This window comes from Tamandua tetradactyla, chromosome 5 (genome assembly GCF_023851605.1).
Source record: "Tamandua tetradactyla isolate mTamTet1 chromosome 5, mTamTet1.pri, whole genome shotgun sequence".
Classification (NCBI taxonomy): domain Eukaryota; kingdom Metazoa; phylum Chordata; class Mammalia; order Pilosa; family Myrmecophagidae; genus Tamandua; species Tamandua tetradactyla.
In genome coordinates, this window is record NC_135331.1 from 13,604,693 (window position 1) to 13,624,990 (window position 20,298).

The 20,298-nt window shown below is 43.6% G+C and overlaps 1 protein-coding gene across 1 annotated transcript in view; it reads left to right on the forward strand.

Annotated features, from left to right (window-relative positions):
• Window positions 1–20,298, forward strand: part of RPH3A (rabphilin 3A) — a 106,156-nt gene that overhangs the window by 34,377 nt on the left and 51,481 nt on the right. Inside the window, exons 2-3 of the mRNA XM_077159895.1 lie at window positions 5,731–5,819; window positions 12,504–12,515. Of these exons, the coding sequence (XP_077016010.1) occupies window positions 5,749–5,819; window positions 12,504–12,515 (83 nt within the window). The 5' untranslated portion in view covers window positions 5,731–5,748. The remainder of the gene's footprint in view (window positions 1–5,730; window positions 5,820–12,503; window positions 12,516–20,298) is intronic.

Below are 20,298 nucleotides of genomic sequence, written 5' to 3' on the forward strand. Positions count from 1 at the left end.
CATTGGTGATGTATAAACTACAGTCTAGGAGAAGTAGGAGAAGGGAACTGCCATTCTACAGGTGCTTACTGTGTGCTAGGGACTACACTAGATGCTTAAATGCCCAGGTTCTGAGCGTATGTACTTTCGCTTCTGGTGTCAGTGGTTGATTTCCTTCCACAAGTGCTCCCTGGGGCCTCAGACCTCCGGCACATTATGGTGATGGTGTCTGTACAATGGGGAATGGGAAGGGGAGTGTCTGCAAATGTCAGAGGCTCCCATTAGATTTTCTCCATTTCTATTAACTCTCCCTCAAATCTGAAATCTTGGCTGGACTTCATGAAGTATCATCAACAGGCAGGTAAGAGCACAACTCAGGATCACCCTCTGTAACATTAGAACATGGTTAAGTGACTTCCTTGGGGGAAACGATGAGCTCGCAGATCAGAACCCAGCTGTTGGAAATTGAATCGTGTCCCCCAGAAAAGGCATGTTCAAGTCCCAAACCCTGTCCTGTGGACATGAGCACATTTGTAAATAGCATCTTTGAAGATGTCATTAGTTAAGGTGTGCCCAAACTAAATGCAAACAGACCTTAATCCAACAGGGCTGAAATCTTTGTAAGCCATGGCAATTGAACAGGGAAGAGGAAGCCACAGGATGCAGCTAGAAGCCGGGAGCCAACAGAACCAGGAAGAGAAAGGATAAGATGCTGCCATGTGCATTTTTTCCATGTGGCAGAAAAGCCAAGGAACCCCAAAGATTACCAACCAGCCCGGGGCAACCAGCCAGGGGAAGTAAGCCTTCTAGCCTCTGAAACCGTGAGCCAATGAATTCCTGTCGTTAAACCAACCCATTGTATGGTATTTGTTTTAGCAGGTAGGAGACTAAAACACCAGCTTTCCTAAAAATTTCCATTTCCAACATTAGGTGAACCTCACCAGAAGTAGAACCTGAGATGAGGACTCTCGTGTTAGTCATTGATTCAGGGAGTACTCTAAGGAAGGACCTGCAAGGCGACAAGGGAAGCAGTAGAGGGGATGTGAGCGGGGCATGGCCAGTGTCCACTGCTCACTCACCCCCTACCTGCATCTCCATCCACCATCCCAGAGCTCCTGGGGACATGGTTTCCTTTCTTTGGGTCTGTTTCTCCCTTTGGTTAAATAGCCCTGCTTGCTCAGACACTCCCCTCTCCTGGTTCAGGCTCAGTAAAGTGGGGTAAGCACGGGGCAAGGAGTCCAGTCCTGGGATTCTGCCTGCTTTGAGAACTCTGAGTGGTGAAGTTGAAACAAGCAGTACTGGGTGAGTTTGCCTTCGGGCCTGGAGGGACAGAACTGGGTGGTTCCCAGGGGGAGGTCAGCCAATGAGTTTGGACTCTGCAGGCTAAACTGTAGTGGGAAATGCACTTTGGTTGTGCATGACTGGCTGCCCAAGAGAGCCGGTAAATTGGATTCTGCCTTGAGGGCAACAGAATTTGGAGATCAGAGTTCCTGGGAGGGCAACAGAATTTGGAGATCAGAGTTCCTGGGAGGGCAACAGAATTTGGAGATCAGAGTTCCTGGGCATGCGTCCCTTGCCCTTCCTGCCCTCTCTGCTTTCTCTGGTTTTCTAAGGACAGCATTTTATCGCTGCTGCAAAGCAGGTGAGGCTCCAAATGCAATCTCGGCCATCCAGCCAAGACTAGCCGGGGACTGAGTCTTTCAGTGTCCAGCAGGGGGCAGGACCAGCGGTGCCCAAGGAAGCCTCGCTCAGTTCTTGGCACAGGGGATAACGAGGCATTAAGGATCCTTTCAGCAGATTTCCATTCCCAAGAGGAGCCGTCTCTCTTTTCTATTTTTAAAGTGGAAACAATGAAACGGTCATATTAATCTGGGACAATTATGCTAACCCCTCGAGAGCAGATGAAAGCAAATGAAATCGCTTCTCTGCAAGGGGCCTTGGCTCCCACGTGTTCCCCCGGCAGCCCCTCTCTGACTTCCCCAACGTGAAAATAGAATCATTCCCAAGGCTGCATGCAGTCTAGGAAAGGGAGTTTGTTCCGTTTTCACCTCCCAACGTTTCATCTATTCAGCTTCACAGAAAACAAGACTGTGTTGTAATAAGATCTTCAGGGAAATCAGGACCTACTGGATGTGCTGATGTGTTTTTTGTTTGTTTATTTGTTTTAACTAATTGAATGCAATCTCCATGGTCTCATTCCCTTCCTTTGGGGGAAGGGAAGGGGGGGAGGCATTCAGAGAAGACATAAGCGTGGCTAATTTCAGCTGGGTTTATTAAGTGTTGATGCGACCTCGTTCACCCCTTCAACAAATATTAAGTGCCTTGTAGATTTAGCAGTGAACCAAACAGAAGAAGTTCAAGGAACTTATATTTTAGCAGGTGGCTTCAAACTCCAAGCAAATAAACAAATATAAGATGTATAATAAATTCGGTCGGTGGCAAGAGCTATGAAGAAAAACCAGAGTAAAGGCAACCAGAGTTGAAGGAGGCCAAGGAAGAGCCAGTTTAGATTGTGTGGTCAGAGAGGCCTCTCTGAGGAGGTGACAAAGGAAAATAAGTAGAAGGGAACAGAGGGCTAGAGTGCCTCAGCCGTGTCTGCAGGATGACCCAGGCAGAGGAAGGAACCAGTGGGAATGTGCTTGTGGGGCTGGAGAAGAGTGGGAAGGAAGGAGCCAGATTACAGAAACCCAAGGCATGCTAAGGAGTTTAGACTTTATTCTAGGAGCAGTGGGGAGCCATTGAAGAATTTTGAGCAGAAGACAGATGGACGGTGAGCTGATTTACTTTTTGATGGGGGTGGAGGGAACTGGTTTTTTTGAAAGGGAGGATTTTTACATCTGTATAGGTCTAAGTAAACACCACCCAGATCAACATGCAGAGCACTTTTACCCCACACAGCCCCCTCATGCCTCTTCCCAATCAATACCTGCCCTAAATGTCACAACTGATTCCCTCTGATTTTGGTGACCACAGATAGCTTTGTCTGCTCTTAAATGTCCAGTAGAAAAATTTATACTTTGACTAGTGCATTTCCTAATATAACTTATGTAGACAGCTTAATTGAACACCATAAGAACATGGAACCTTGAGTAGGACATGAGATTTTGTTGGTTTGTCCAGAGTGATGCCCCAATAAATTCCAGAGTGATTTGAACAGTGAATAAAAAAGTATTTGCAAAGTCCCCTTCGGGGAATGGTGAGAAAGGGTGAAAATTCAACTTTCCCAAGTTGAATTCTTGATATTCTCACAAGCAGTGCAGACAATCAAAGCTATAGGCTGAGCCCCCAGTCGTGGGGTTTGTTCATATGAAACTTAACCCCACAAAGGATAGGTCAAGTCTACTTAAAATTAGGCGTAAGAGTCACCCCAAGAGAACCTCTTTTCTTGCTCAGATGTGGCCTCTCTCTCCAGCCAACACAACAAGCAAACTCACCACCCTCCCCCTGTCTACATGGGACATGACTCCCAGGGGTGTGGACCTTCCTGGCAACGTGGGACAGAAATCCTAGAATGAGCTGAGACTCAGCATCAAGGGATTGAGAAAGCCTTCTCAACCAAAAGGGGGAAGAGTGAAATGAGACTAAGTGGCAATGGCTGAGAGATTCCAAACAGAGTCCAGGGGTTATCCTGGAGGTTATTCTTATGCATTAAGTAGATATCACCTTGTTATTCAAGATGTAGCAGAGAGGCTGGAGGGAACTGCCTGAAAACATAGAGCTGTGTTCCAGTAGCCATGTTTCTTGAAGATGACTGTATAATGATATAGCTTTCACATTGTGACTGTGTGATTGTAGAAAACCTTGTGTCTGATGCTCCTTTTATCTACCTTATCAACAGACGAGTAGAACATATGGAATACAAATAAATAATAGGGGGAGCAAATTTTTAAATAAATTTAATTTGAAATGCTAGTGATCAATGAAAGGGAGGGGTAAGGGGTATGGTATGTATAAATTTTTTTTCTGTTTTCGTTTTATTTCTTTTATGAATAGATGCAAACATTCCAAGAAATGATCATGATGATGAATATGCAACTATGTGATGATATTGTGAATTATTGATTATATAGGTAGAACGGAATGATCAAAATAGGAATATTTGCATTCATTAGGTGTTTTTTGTATTTAAAAATAAAATAAAATAATTTTTTAAAAAATGTCCTGTAGATGCCATCTTGCAGCATGTCCTCTTTGTGCCTGGCTTCTGTCACTAAGAATAATGTCTGTTAGGAGTTTGTCTGTCATTGCAGACTAATATTCAATTTATGAACATAACACAATTTACTTATCCATTCTCCTGTTGCTGGGCATTTGCATTGCTTCTAGGTTTGGGCTACTATGAATAAAGCTGCCATGAACAATTCTTATGCATGTCTTGGAAAATAAGCACTTTTCTCCTGGGTGTATACCTAACCGTAGAACAGGGTAAGTGAGTGTTTAGCTTTCGTAGATACTGCAAAATAGTTTTCCGAAGCGATGATACCATTTTTTAAACAGCCTTATTGAGATAAATTACATGTACCATACAATTAGCCCATTTAGTGTACAATTCAGTGACTTTCAGTGTATTCATAGAGTTGTGCAACCATCCCCATAATTAATTTTAGAACATTTTCATCATCCCCAAAAGGAACCCCAGTCTCCTAGCCATCGCCCCCAATCCTTCCCATCCCCCCCCCCAGCCCTAGGCAACCACTAATTTACTTTCTATCTCTGTGGATTTGCCTGTTCCGGCACTTTGTATAAGTGGAATCCTGTGATATGTGGTCCTCTGTGATTAGCTTCTTTCGTTTAGCATAATATTTTAAAAGTGCATCCGTGTTGTAGCACGTTATCAGAACTTCATTTCATTTTTACTGCTGAATAATATTCCACTGTATGGACATACCACATGTCATCTGCCCATTCGTCACTTGATAGACAGTTGAGCTGTTTCCACTTTGGGCCATGATGAATAATGCTGCTGTGAACGTTTATGCACAAGTCTTCGCATGGACATATGTTTTCATTTCTCTTAGGTATGTTCCTAGGAGTGGAATTGCTGAGTCATATGGCAACTCTCTGTTAACCGTGATGGTGTCATTTTACCTGCTGTGATGTATGTTTTCAAAGGTTCCCCTGGCTACTAAGTGGAGAATAGACTGAAGTGTGGCCAGGGTAGAAGCGAGAAGGGGCACCAGTGAGGAGGCTCCTACAAGAAGCCTGGTATGATTCAGGGTAGTTCAGCACAGGGAGAAGGACGTGGACAGCTTCTGCATCTGTTTTGTTGGTCCAACCAACAGGATTTTCCAATGGGCTGGATGCAGAAAACACAAAAGAGCCAGAGATGACGTGAGGGTGTGGCACCTCAACAACGCTGAGGTTATTTTTGGCCTGGCCAGGGCCAAGTTGGCTGGTGACTGAGTCAGATGGAATGCTCCAGGAGAAATCTAAACCTGGATTAGAGAACACTGGCCCCCAGCCCTGCTGGCTCTGCATCCTTGGTCATCAGCGAAAGGGGAAGAACCTGGGTTTAAGGGAGGACCACTCTGTGCTGGCCCATTTCTGCTACCAGGTAGCTGTGACTTCCAACTTGGCTACTCTACCTCTTGGCACCCAAGTCTCCCCATCTGGGAAATGAAGAAGCTGCATGCAATTCCCTTTCTTCTCTCCTCTGAATCCCCCTACTGTTTGGTGCAGAGCAGGGTCCAAAAGGCAAGCTGTGGCCAAATGACCGTTTGGTGATGTCCCCTCTGGGTTGGTATTTTTCAGGAACACGGGCCTTCCACCATGACCGACACCGTATTCAGCAGCAGCTCCAACCGCTGGATGTGTCCCAGTGACCGGCCCCTTCCATCAAAGTAAGTCACTGGGTCTTCCCCGGGAGTGGCCTGTTTTGGGTCAGTGATGACCTGACAGTTCTACACTTGAAAGAGGAAAGGAGTTGGGGTTTCCTTCCCTGGGGTGCTGGGAGTTTTGTCATGGAAACCTCTCCCCTGGTTTTATTGCTTTGCAAGGTTGGAATGACAAACTTGAATTCTGAGTGCCATGCCAGATTAGAGGGACCCTGGTGGAATGGAATGACCGCCAGGCCTGGTGCTCAGGAGGCCTGGGGTCTAGTTCTGAGTCTGAAATAATTCATTATGGAACGAGAGGCCAGTCTCTTTCCCTCCGGGCCTCCATTTCCTCATCTGTCAAATAAGGGATGGGCACTTGGTCGGAGATTGCAGACTGTCAGGCCTCAGGCTGATTCTGGCTTGCAGAAGTAATTTAGTTGGTTTTAAAATGTAAAATAGAAACATTTTGCATGAAAGCCCAGATTTCTGGCTTCTCTTTTTAAAAATTAAAAATTAAAAAGACCCATCAACCCTAAGCCAGAATTGCAATTCAGGAGCTAAGTAGCAGCAGGTATCTTCAGACTGCGTAAGAGCTCTCCAGTTTTCCACAGTCCCCACCATTCCATATTGATCGCCAATACCCAGCCTACTTTTCTCATTTATGCCACCCATCCATCCCTATTGACTTTCCTGGATTAGATTCCCAAGATATTTTAATGTGAAGTGTGTGTGTATGCGTGCATCTGTGTGTGTATTTGTAGGGTACAGTATTTTAGGGCCAGTTTAAATTGTGCCTAGAGCCATTGAGGATATGGTCATCTTTGTGGAAGAAATACACGCCAGTGCTAGCTATTTGCCAATAGTTGTGACTTGCGCAAGGGATGTGGAAAGGCTTTTTAATGAGGATTTCTTCCTTATTGAAGAGGAGTTTCCCTTTTCTTCCTTATTGAAGAGAAGTTTCCCTAACCTTGGTCATTTGAGCACCACCTTCCCAATTTTTACCTTATCTCTGAAACATTATTATTGTTTTTTATTAAATTGACTCACTAAAAAAAAATAAACACTTTTATTTAACAAGGAAATTTTAGGTCACAATATAAGTAGAAAATCAGTTTTTGGTCTCCATGAACAAGCATGTATGAAAATGAATATAATTAAAAGGAAATAATATTATTAAATTCCAGCTGTATACTGGGGCCTCCCAGAGCTCACAGTCTTCAGTATGTAGTGTTCTCATTATTTCTCGGGTCTGTATTTTAACAATTTCCCTTATGATCTCTTCTTTAAACCAAGAGTTATTTAGAGGTATGTTTTAAAATTTAAGAATGTTTAAGACTTTTTAAACTTATTATTATTCTTGTTATTGATCTCTGTATTAATCGCATTATGGTTAGGAAACCGAATCTGTGTGATACTGATTCTTTGAAATATGTTAAGATTTGGTTTATGGCCTAAGATATCTGCAATCTTTTGTAAGCTCCTTGAGTGCATGAGAAAAATATGTATTCTCTAATTATTGTCTGGAATGTTGCCCACATTAAAACAAGCTTATTAATTGCATCCATGAAACTTTTTTTGTCTGCTTACAAATAGTGTGTTGAAATCTCCTCAATGATGGTAGATTTGTCAGTCTCTACCTGTGGTTTACATCTTTTAGGCTATCTTATTAGATGCTTACAGATTTGTAACTGGTAGTTAGTCCTGAAAATTTAAACCTTTTATCATCATGTGGTATCCCTCTTTATCTCTAATAATAATTATTTTTTTTCTCCTAAACCAGATTTTGTCTGATGTTAAAAAGCAACACTAGCTTTCTTTGGCTGGAATTTTTCCACCCTTCTCTTTTCAATTTTAGGTAGGAGACTTTGGAAACAATATATAGCTGGATTTTGTTTTGTCCTATTGTTGTTGTTTAGACCAATTTGACCATTTTTATCTTTTACCTGTGTTTAATCCATTTACATTTATTGTTGTTATCAGGGGTTGGCAAACACTTCCTGTGAAGAGCCAAATAGTAAATATTTTAGGCTTTGCAGGCCAGATGGTCCCTGTTACGCAGCTGTCAGCTCGTACTATTGCAGTGGAAGAGCAGCCCTGGCAATTTGTAAGTTAGTGTGCATGCCTGCATTCTAATAAAGCTTTATTTACAGAAGCAGGTGGCATGTCGTATTTGTTCTATGGGCTGTAGTCCACCAATCCCTGATGGGGTTGAATCTTTCTCCCATCTTATTTTGTCTCTCTTTTTCTGTGCATTTTTTTGTATCTTCCTCCCTTTTATTTTTATTAATTGAGTTTTAGGCTTCTTAAAGTCTTAAAGTTTCAGGCTTACAGACTTAGTCTGGGAATCATAGTCTATTCCTGTTATTTTCATGGCTAGCTGCAAAATACACCCATCATCACGAACCAAGTCTAAAAAGTTAATCACTGTCTTAACCTCCCCTTCTGGAATAACACAGGCTGTCTAGAATACTCCAAGAGTATTCAACCCTCCCAGCCACGTGCTCTCCTTCTCTAGTATTGTAATTCAATCTCCCCACTCAACCCTACAGACTGGACGTTATTATTTTTACAGGCAATGATGCTTGTTTAGCTTTACCTACCTGTTTTCTAATTTCTTTGTTCAGTGTTTAAATCGTCCTGCCCCTCAGACCTCCTCCTGGGATCACTTACCCTTTTCCTGATCTACAACCTTTCATTTTGTAACATTCCATTGCTGGCAAACTTGCTCAGATTTTGCTTATCTGAAAACAGTGTTCATTCCTGGTTCTCGAAGGTTACACAACTCTAAGTAAACTGTGTGTGTGTTAAGGCATCTTCCTTTACAAGTGATCTGTGTTTTCCCTCCATCCACCTTTAAAATTCTTTGCTATTCTGCAGTTTTGTTACAATATGCTTAAGTATGGATTTCTTATCATTTTTCTTACTCAGCACTTAAGTGTGAATTTCCTATCATTTTTCTTACTCAGCATCTGTGCTTCCTAAAAATGTGGATTCATGTTTTTCAGCAGTTCTAGAACATTCAGCATTATCTCTTCAAATATCCCACCCAAATATTGTCAATTGTCCCTGTGTTGTCCATCTGAAATCTAATTAGACGTATATTAGATCTTCCATGTCAATGATGCTTTTTAATATTTTATGTCTCTTTGTCTCTCAGCAGCATTTTGGACAGTTTCTTCGCATCTGTCCTTCTGGCCATAACCCATCTTCAAACCCAGTTATTTGTCATTAAAACACCCCATTGCACTTTTTTTTATTTTGAGTTACATTTTTCATTTCTAAAAATTCTTTTCTGTATCTTCCTGACCATTTTTTGAGTTTTCCTGCTCAGTTTTTAATCCATATTTTAAACATTTCACATGCGATAATTTCGTCTTCTTTATCCGATAATTATTATATCTGAATCAGCGCTGAGTTGGGGCTGCCCCATACTGTCTTCGTAAGAGGTGATGTTAAATTTTCAGTAACTTCGTAAGCTGGTTGTTAAACACAGCCTTTATTTTAAAATTGTTATGTAAGATTACAACTGAAGTACATTAAACACAAAGGTCACAAATATATAAAAGTCAACACTTCCTAATGATTTCATTATATTTTATTATTCTCTATGTTCTTTAGTTGGTTTAACTCTACTGAACCTATCTATACGTGGAAATACTACATATAATAAAGCGATATGCTCTGTGGAGTACTCCATATAGCTCTGCACATTTCTCCCCAACTCTACGTTCACGACATCATGTGGGTAGCTTGAAATCAGCCACAATGAGGCGTCTTCCCTCGAGTCCGTTAACACTTGCCAGTATACCACTCCCTGAAGTCCTTGAAGATCTAAGTTTCCTGTTCACTCTTCCTGCAGATTTGCACTCATAATAAATTGCTTATTTATTTGAATGCTTGGCAATTTTTTTTTATTGTGCCCTCAAGCTTTAAGAATCCTGGGCACCTACACTGGGGTTATTTTTCTTTGGAGAGAAGTTGCATCTGCTCCCACTGGGAGCAGAGTTTAGCTCCCTCCGAGGCCCTGGGTCAGCGTGGCAGGTCTCAGGTTCAGCTTTCCCACCTTGCTGGGGGCCTCAGGGTCCGCCGCTGGAAGGCAGTGCTGATATTTGCTTTGGCTTACTACTCACGACTCCCTGTTCGGGATTCAGCTTGCTGGGCTTTCTTTTCCTTTTTTATAAAGTAGGTTTAAAAAGATATAATTCATGTATGTTCAACAGCATACATTTAAAGTATTCAATTTGATAAATTTAAACACCCGTGTATCCCCAGGAACCTCCAGCAGCCCCACGGGTGTCCTCATGCCCCTTTGCCATCCCTCCTTACCTTCCTTCCTTCTCCTCCCACCCCAGGTAATCGCTGATCCTCTTTCTGTAACTACAGATTAGTTTGCATTTTCTAGAATTTTATATAAAGGGAATCATACACTATGTACCGTTTTTTTTTTTTTTTTTAAGAGGGGTGGAATCTGGCTTCTTTCACTCAGCATGACTATTTTGAAATTCACCCACATAGTTTTGCATGTCGATAGTTTGTTCCTTTTTATCACTGAATAGTACCTCACTATGTGGGTGTACCGTGATGTGTTTATCCATTCATTTGTGGATGGACATTTGAGTTGTTACCAGCTTGTGGTTATTTCAGATGAAACTTCATATGGATCGAGGCTCTTGGGTGGACGACTAAGAGTGGAATGGCTTCGTCATAGGGTCCATGTAGGGTTAACTTTTTAAGAAACTGCCAAACATTTTCCCAAATAGATCGTACAGTTTTAGTTTTCCACCAACATATATGAGCATTCCAGTTTCTCTACATCCCCACCGACACTTGGTATGCTAGGCCTTTCGGTGTGGTTTTAATTTGCGTTTTGCTAACGACTAATGATGATCTTTTCATGTACTTTTTGCCATTCACACTACCTTTCTGGTGAAGTGACTATTCATATGATTTAACCATTTTAAAATCAGATCCTTTGTCTTCTTGTGATTAAGTTTTACATGTTTTTAAAACTCTGTTACAGGTATAAACTGTTTGTTGGATAGCCATTTTGCAAATATTTTCTCCCAGTCTATGGCTTGGCTTTTATTTTTCAAATAAGTCTTTTGCAAAAGGAAAGTCTTTGTTTTTCTTTTATTTTGATGAAGAGTATTATATTGATGTTTATTGCTGTTGTTTGTTTTGATAGGGCGAGCAATCTTGGAGAGTTCCCTTACTTTCTAGCAACCGCCAAACTTCATTTTAAAATGTTCATTTTAATTTCTCTAAGACCTTATTATAGATTGGTAAAAGGCCTTTGTGGCTATCTAATCTACCCATATTCTCTGAAGCAAAAGTCCCCTCTCTGTTTATTACTTCTACCTAAAACATCCTCTAGTTGTATGAGCTTCACGGTTCTGAAGAACTATTGAACTCCATTGGTTTCTTTTCAAAAGGAAGCACTTAGTTTCCAAGGCCCTTCCCATGCTATGTTTTTGGAGCCAAATTTATTTTACAGAGAATATTCCATCAGCTTGAGAGTGTCTCTGTAAGATAAATAGTTGCCTGAAGGATGAATGGGGTAAAATATTTATTTTATTTAAGAAATGTCAGTTAATTAAAATCCCATCCATCAGAGTTTACTTTAGTCGATGTGAAACCAAACAATTTGCCTTACAATTAAATTAAAATTATTCAAACAGCATGGACGCCATTTCATTAAAGTGCTCCTGGGCTCTTAGGAAACATCTCGGCATTCTGAATGCATCAGGGCTGACTTGATTGCTGGCGCACTTTCTTCAGATATTAAAATTATTTTCCAATAGTTGCTAACGGGTGAATTATAGTCATCACACATGCTGTGTAGTCTGCTGCAGAGGCAACGTGCTAATGCAGATACTTCTAATGTCTTTCTCCAATAAATTAAGAAACCTAGTCTTAATTAAGCGATGGCTAGCCAGATACCCTGACTCCTGTTATGATTTTCCAATGACTTTCTCTCCCAACCTCCTCCAATCCAACAATCGTGATTGCAACCTGAAACGAGGGGTATGAAAAAAGTGAGCGTACCTGCTTCTGGTTGGGTTCGGGCAGTGGTGGGGGTGGGTGGAGAAGGAGAGGGATATGATGGGCTCTGACTGTTGATATTTCCTGATAGCTTTCAAGTCCTTGAAGTCAAGAGGGCTAGAGATGGGGGGTGGAGTCTGAGGGACAGAAAGAGGACGTGACCTGCCCATGGTCACACACCTGGCGAATGGAGAGGCCAGTCTCCTTCCTGGAACGGAAGACCCTAGTGCCCCGGTTTTGAGGAATTCTACTTTGGGACACACCAATTAATGTTGAGGGCTTGTTCCTCAACCTCCACGTGATCCTCTCCCCAGTGTTTGAAACAATGGAAACCAGAAGCAAGGATGGTCCTGAGAGCCTTATGTGATTTCTCTCTGTTGCCAGAACGCCACTATTCCAATACATGAATGATCAACTCAAGCAATCAATATGTCAAAATGATTGCTCAGTTTTATCAAAGCTGTGGATTTGATAACCTTACCTTGAAACAGCTTTGTTTTAGGTGTGCTGAAGTGAGATAGTAATTGGGGGGGGGGGGGGCGGGGGATGGAAGTTGGTCATGGTAATTATGTGATTGCTGCAACCACACAGCGTTGGGATTATTATAAGCTTTCTTTCCTAACTTTATTCATTTTTTCTTTTTCCCTTTCCTTTGCCTACCTTCAGTGATAAAGAACAGTGAGTATTCTATGACACTTTTATTTTTGTACAAACTTCTTTTTATCTCTTTTCTGATCGAAGTGCTTTGCCCCAAAAGAGAGTGGGTTAAAAAGGAATTAGAAAGTTTTACATATCAAAAGAATTTCCAGGTTGTTAAAAAAATATTTATCTTGAAGAAAAAATTAGGAAATTTAAAACAAGAACTTGATGAAAGGGTGAAAAATGCTCCTTACATGAGCCCTCGATTTGATTCTCGTTAGTAATTTGTGGGATCTCAGTAAGTTCATTGACGCCTCCATGCCCCAATTTCTGCAGCATTCTGCTTAGATAAAGGAAATATTAACTCAAGTAACTGCTCACATTGGTACAAGATGATGATGATGAACAGAACAAAACTCCTGGATATCACGAGCTGTACATGCAATCTCTGTCAACTCTCTGGAGGTCATCCTAATTTCCCGGTGAAATGCTTTTGACTCAGAGGCCCCATCTTTGTGCACAACTATTGTGCTTTTAATTGGATTCATTTCCTAAATAGGCATGACAGATTGGATGCTGGGCCCAATAAATGAGCAGCCAAGCTGCAAAGCTGACAGGTCTACAATTGTTTCTGTGCTGTCAGAAACGATGAAAAGTTCTCTGGAGCCTTCCCATGATGGGGAGCGTCTCACAGAGCTGTGGTCAGGGCACTGGGTCTGGCATCTAAAGGCCCAGGTCTGGGTCCTGTTCTCTTACCCGCTAGCATGTGGCCTTGGGCACAGCCCAGCACCTCCTTGAGTCCTGGCTCTCTCATTTGTAGACTGGGGATGATAACCTCCTCCTTTACAGTGTGTCATAGGATCAAATGTGATGCATGGGAAAGCTTCATGAACTGTAAAGTCAGGTGAGGTGTGAATCACAGCCTTTTCTTACCCTTGTGTTTATATATAGATTACTTTCATAATTGGCTCAGGTTTAGGGTACCCAAATGACCACATCAGCTGACCCATCATTTTACTTAAATGCTGAGAAATGCTGTTTGAGTTTCCAAGGCTGCTCAACAAATACCATGCAATGGTTCCGTTTAAACAATGGGAATTTATTAGCTCATGGCTTTGAGGTTAAAAGAAAGCCCAGTTCAAGGTATCATCAGGGTGATGCTTTCTCCCCAAAGACTGCAGCATTCTGAAGCTGGCTGCCGGCAATCGTTTGTTCTTAGCTTGCCACGTGGCAGGGCACATGGCAGCGTCTCCTGGTCACTCCCTTCTCTTCCAGGTTCTGTTGATCTTCAGCTTCTGGCTACTCCCTCTGTGGCTTTCTCTCTCCATCCGAATTTTATTCCACTTACAAAGGACTCCAGTAATAGGATGAGGTCCCATCCTAATTGAGGTGGGCCACACCTTAACTGAACTCACCTCCTCGAGAGATGCTCCTTACATGGGTTCACAGCCACAGAATGGATTCAGTCTAACAACATATTTTTCTGGGTTTGTGCAGCTCTAAATCACCACAAACACTTTAACTAGGCAACCCAGGGCAATTCCTCTGCACGTTCTCTGCCTCTCTTTCTCCATCTGTCACGTGGGTTCTTTGAGCAAGCTGACTGCTAAAGACCACGTCAACACTCTACAGTCTCTTTTGGCTGGTAAGACCCTGACCAGGCAAGATCTGCTTTTCGTGAATGCCATGAGTTTATTATTCAAATATGCCAAGGAGAGACACGGAGGCGTCAGATTATAAATACACACAAGAGATCTCACAAGAGAGAAGTTCTTGCCTCCAGAGGGTGCCAAGGCACTTAGAGGCTTCCTGAGAGCTGAAGGTTGAAAGATAGGATGTACGTCACTCCTCCTTCCCTTTTCCCGTCCTTTTCCTATTTCTTCTTTTATTAAAAGATATTTCTAAATGCCTACAGCGTACCAAGCACCGTGCTAACCACCGGGGATGCAGGGATAGCCAAGGTATGGGGGGAGGGAAACCAAGAGAGTATGTGCTGAGTGGGATCTACAAACAAATAAACAGCTGGTCACCAACAAATAAGGTCTAGTGTGTTAGGAAATATTTGAATAGAATCACAGTGGGCTGTGGGAGGACAGAGAGGCATCCAGCCCAGACTTGTGGGCCACGATGGGAGGACTGCTTAGAAAAGGGGCTATGTAAGCTGAGACCAGATGGAGGCAGAGTGAGATGAGAAAGAGACATGGGGATCCCAAGTAGGGGGCGCAGCATGTGTAAAGTCCAAACAGGAGAGAGAACATGGAATTTAAGAACTGAATGGAATTAACTTTGTGAAAATGTTGACAGGAGCCTGAGATCCCTTAGGCATTCTGAGTGGGCGGGGGTACCGCAGCATTCCCCCTGCCCTCCTTTAGGCTGCTTGGGATAAATTTCATCCCAAAGCGTCTTGACACCAACTGGGCACTGGTGAAACATTTAGTTGTGTGGCTGCCCCTCCCTTCCCATCCTTTCCTTCAAGATTCATTAAAATCCTTTTCACGGGGATGTAAAGAGACTTCCTGCTGACACCTGCCAATGTTGGTATCCTGGGGAGAGTAGAGGGGTGGAGAGGAAGAAAGAAAAGGAAAAGGATTAATTTTCTGCATACCACTGCTGTTTAATGCTTCAGAGCCCCCATGCCCTGACAGCACTTCCATCATCCCACTCCTTTGGGAAGTTATAATTTATTAATAGAGACATCTGGTGGGGTATTTATTATGTGACTATTGTGTTCACGAAATGAAGAATTGAGGTGGGTGGCAGCAAGGGGGTGGAAATCTGTGCTTTGCAATTTTTAGGGAGAAACATCTGTGAGGGGCTTGCACCTGAAGTCAGGACTAATTTCCTTTTGTCGTGGAGACCACTGAGAGGCTGGCCTTTCATGGGGGAGCTTCTTTGGACTCTCTCCATATGCACCCACACAGGTACATTCAGGTAGCAGGCGAGGCATGTCTAGAAGGCCAGTTTCTCAAGTCCCTGACCATACTCTCTCTAACACGGTTCTTAGCAATGCCCTTCCCTCCTCTGAATTTTCCAAGCAGCTGGAAAATGAGGAAGTCACCTAAGGCAGTAATTGTTACCCTTTTTTTGTTAGCAGTGAAACTCTTTCTTTAGAATTAAGTTTTACGAAGAAGTTAAATATATATATGACACATGAGTGGAACTGAATAAAGACTTTTAGTAGCTAGGGAGCATTCAAAATATCATAGTAAACTTCATGCAAATGTAATTTTAAATAATAACAAACTCTATAATAAGCGTGGCCAAGCTTCCCATCTTTTGCTGTGAATGCTGCATCAGTTAGGTTTTGCTGTGTAACAAACCATCTGAAAACTCAATGGCTTGGAGCAACAATTGTTTATTCTCAGGATTCTGGGTTTGGCCGAGGGTTCTGCTGATCTGGCTTGGCTCACAAATGCAGCCAAGTGTTGGCCTGATGTAGGATAGTCTTAGCTGGAATGATTCAGCTCCATTCCATGTCTCTCTCATCCTCTAACAAGCTATCCCAGGTGTGTGCTCATGGCAATGGCAGAGGTGTTAGAGATTAAGAAAAAACACACAAGGCCTTTGGAGGCCTAACCTCAGGTTAGCACGACATCACTTTCCCTGCATTTTATTGGCCAAAACAGATCACAAGTCCAGGCTAGTTTCAAGGGGTAGAGAAATAGACTCTGGCTCTTTGGTGAGAGGAATTTCAAAATTACATGGCAAAGGGCATGGATACAGATAGGGGGGATGTATTAGGGCTGTCATTGCAAAGAGCCACATTTCATGCTTTTATTGAAATAGAAAATATGAAATTTGTTACACATACTTTTCTCTCTTTATTTCATTTGTTGGCATCCTTGCTTTGCTAGTCTTGGGTAATCCAGCATCGCCACTCTGCTGAAGTGAGGCTGGAGGGCCTGCTTGCCTGCCCTCTCTGTCCCTCTGAGACTCACTCCCCTGCAGCCCTCTGATATCCTCCAGCGATCTGCAGAGCATGGGTTGGAAAACATGGCTTAGAAGATCTTGGAAAAGAGGCAACAGGTATCCTTCAGTGTTTCTTTCTCCAGGAAGCACTGCCTTTAATATGCGAGTCAGAGTAAAGCAGGTTAGCCCTCACAGACCCTGACCTGTCTCAGCTGGAAGGAGTCTCTTGGTAAATTGAGTTAGGCTCTGAGGGTCAGGGTACCCTTAGAAGGTCCCAGCAAGAAACAGAGACCAACTCTAGGCCCTATGATGTCTGTCTTATTGATATTCCCACTTAGACGAAGAAACTGATGTTCAGAGAGGTGCACGGCCCCAGTGCACGTGCTTATAAGTGACAGGCCCAGGATTCCAATCAACTCAGCCAAGTCAAGGAGAATTTAGGTTGGTCCCCGGTACCCTCTATGAATTTCTGCAAGGGGTCCAATGCCCTGAGTAGCATGTCCAAGGAAAGCAATATTTTGCTCCCCAGCTTTAGTCTTTAACACTAGACTCTGGTCTTAAGGAGATGGGACTGGAATCCTGTACCCAGAGGCCCTTGACAAGAAAATATTTCTTGGGTTTCCATTCTCACATTGCTCAGGGGAGGCCTAGGCAGGCCCATATTCTCTCCTGAGATAAAAGGCTTTGGTTTGAGAAATGTATCTCGTTTCCCTCTGTTTCCTTTTGGAATTAAAACATGAAAATCCACAGGAGGCTTGTGAGTCCCCACTGCGACCAGTCGATGACATTTTCAAACAGTGGATGAGCTGTTTGTCAACTGTGTGTTTGGAAACAGAGGATGGGGGGCGGGTTTGGGGAGATGTCAGCAGCCTCTGGCAGGCCTGGTGCTCATCTGCAGATGGAGGCAAGCATCCCAGGCGGCTCGCCTTGGGGACCCCCATCCCCTTTGAAACAGCCTGCTTCTGTTTCTGGAGCCATGCACATCCAGTGGTATGCACTTCCCATGCACAGTGACCCCAGTGAGCTGGGCCGTGGGGCGAGAGGCATTAGCTTGAGTCTGGCCTGGGGCTGACCAGGCCCATGACCAGACTGTAAGCATCAAGAACACTTCTTTGGGAGAGTGTGCACTGGGTGCTAGGTCTCACCCATCCTCAGTCTGGTTACTGAGCTGCTTTATAAAGACTGGAAATAAATTGAGGGGGATCAGAAAAGCAATCAAGGAAAAAAGTAGGGAAGACTGAAAAGGGCAGTTAAGATGTCCATCCACCCAAAAGACCCTGGGGAGATGGCTGAATTAGGTCCCTTCCGTGAGTGTCTGTTCCTTAGGAAAGATAGATAGTGCAGAGTCCACTGTATCTTTTAAATATATTGGGGATGGCTGAGGGATATTATTAACACACCATAAGGAATACCCTTCTAACAGAACCATTCGGCCATAACACAGAGTCCTTGTGAGAGAGTGAAGCCTCTGTCACAGGGAGTATTAAAGCAGGGCTGGAAAGAGGCCTTCTAGGGAAGCTGTGACAAATAGACTCTAAGGTGACTCCCTCCTCATGATTTCCATGTCCTAGCATTCCCACCTGAGGGTGGCAGGACCTGGGACTTGCTTCTAACCTGGAAAATATGACAAAGATGATGGAACGTCACTCTCATGATCACATTACATAATATGAGACTTTATCTTAGCAAACTGGAGCTAGAGATTCTCCTTGCCAGTTTGATGCAATAAGTACCCCACATGATGACACTGGAGAAGTCCACCTAGTTAGAAACTGTGGATAGCCTCTAGGAGCTGAGAGTGGCCTTAGCCAACCGCCAACACCAGGGAAATGAATTCTACCAGCAACCTGAATTTACTTTGAAGCAGATCCTTCCCCTGTTGAGCCTCCAGATGAGAATGCAGCCTGTTTTCTACCTTTTGAGACACTGAGCATTAGACTGAGTCCAGCCTGGGCTCCTGACCTACAAAAGCCATGAGATACTAAGTGCATGTTTTAAGTCAGTAAATGTTTGGTAATTTTTAATGCAACAATAGGAAATGAATACAGGTGTTGTAGATGGGGCTTTGTGCCACTCTCTCTGTTCTACAGGATTTTTCCTATTATCCAATGCTGCTGAACAAATCACCCCAGACTTAGTGCTTAAAACAACAAAAATCCTTTATTATCTTTCACAGTTTCTGTTAGCAGGAATTGGTAGTGGCTTGGTTGGGCAGTCCTGGCACAGGGTATAGGGGCAGGCGTATGTCAGCTGGGGTGACAGTCATCTGAAGGATTGGGGAGGGTACAGGGGCCACTCACATGGCCAGTGAGTGGATTCTGGCTATCAGTCTTTGCAAAGACCAGACACAATCTCTTCCTTTACCTCCTTGCCAACTCCAGCTTACATTTCATGGACCATCCCAGGCTTTGGGGCCCTAAAGCGTATATAATTTGGGTGGCCCTCTTCAAGAAAGAGAACACAAAAAATATTTTGCTTTTATAAATGTTTACAATCACATCACCATTCCTAGAACCCTACCCAGGGCCTTGGAAGGTGCCTTTGCAAACAGGCTTCACCAGCATCTCAGTAAACCCTCTCCGAATTCTCAGCCTAGATGTCACTTCCTCATGGAGTGCTCCCTGGTCCGTCCATTGCGTCCATGTCCCCGCATGTCACACTTGTAAACAGATGTTTAACATCCCTTTTCACCCCCAGGGACCATCTTATTCAAAAACTCTTTGTGTGGACTTCCTCTTTGCCAGACACGGTTCTAAATACTGTGGATGCAGCAGAGACCCAAATCCAGAGGAGGTCCCTGGTAGGGGAGAGAGGCGATAAGCAGGTAAACAAAATAATTTCAGTTAGTGATGGGTGCAATGAAGGAAGTGAACCTGAGCAACAGGATGGTCAAGAAAAGCCTCTTTTTGAGTTGACATTTACTCCCAGACAAGAATGATGAGGAGTCAGCTATGGAAAGATCTAGGGGGAGAGAGAAGTGTTCTTGCCAAGGGGAACAGCAAGTGCAAAGGTCCTGAGGCCAAAACAAGGTTTGGGTGTTCAAGAGAGAGAACAGGAAGGTTAGTGTGATTGGAAAAGCAGCATGAGGAAGCAAGGGGACCTTGAGGGCAGAGAGGCAAGCAAGGGCTGGAACACGCGGGACTGTGTAGAACGGGCAAGAGGACTGGGTTTAATTGCATGGTAATGAGAAGCTGTTGAAGGGTTTTGCTGCAGAGGGGCATTTGAGCATGCTTAGCATCTGCTTGTGCCCAGAGGCACAGGCTCCAAGGCCCCACCCTGGAAAGGCAGGTTGTGTTTCCACCAGTATTTCCCCAGGCCACACCCTCCTTCCCTTTCTCCCAAGTAGACTTGCACAAAGACATCCTCTCCCTTTCCTCCTAAACTCTTCCTTCTCTGCTCTTCAGAGCACACCAGTTAAAGCAGGAGGATGGCAGAGGGGTGTGGGAGGCAGGAGGAAGATGGAGACTTTCATTCCCAACTCAAAAGTGTCAAAAGGCAATTTCACGCCTGCCACAGTGATTAGAGGAGTGGAAGTAATAGAGGCTGGCGGCTAATTTGGTGCTGGCTCCTGAGGATTCATGGCTGCTGATTTTGTTTTCCCGACAGGGATAAGAATTTCTAGTAGCTTTAGCCCTGCCTTCCACCCTAGGATGCCCTGTGGCATGGAGCAGGGGATGAGTGCAGGAGATGTGAGCTGCCACAGGGCAAGGAGTAACTCTCCATCCAGCAGCCACTGTGCCCTTGCTGGGCCTCACAGGCAACTGATTGTGGAGGCTGAGTGTGCAGACTGCAGGGTCTAGATTCCACCTTTGCCACTTGGTCCTGCCACGTGGTCCTGGGAAAGTGGTCTGATGTCTCCATGCCTCAGTCTCCTCACCTGTAAAATGGGCGATCATAACATGCCTTTCCTTGT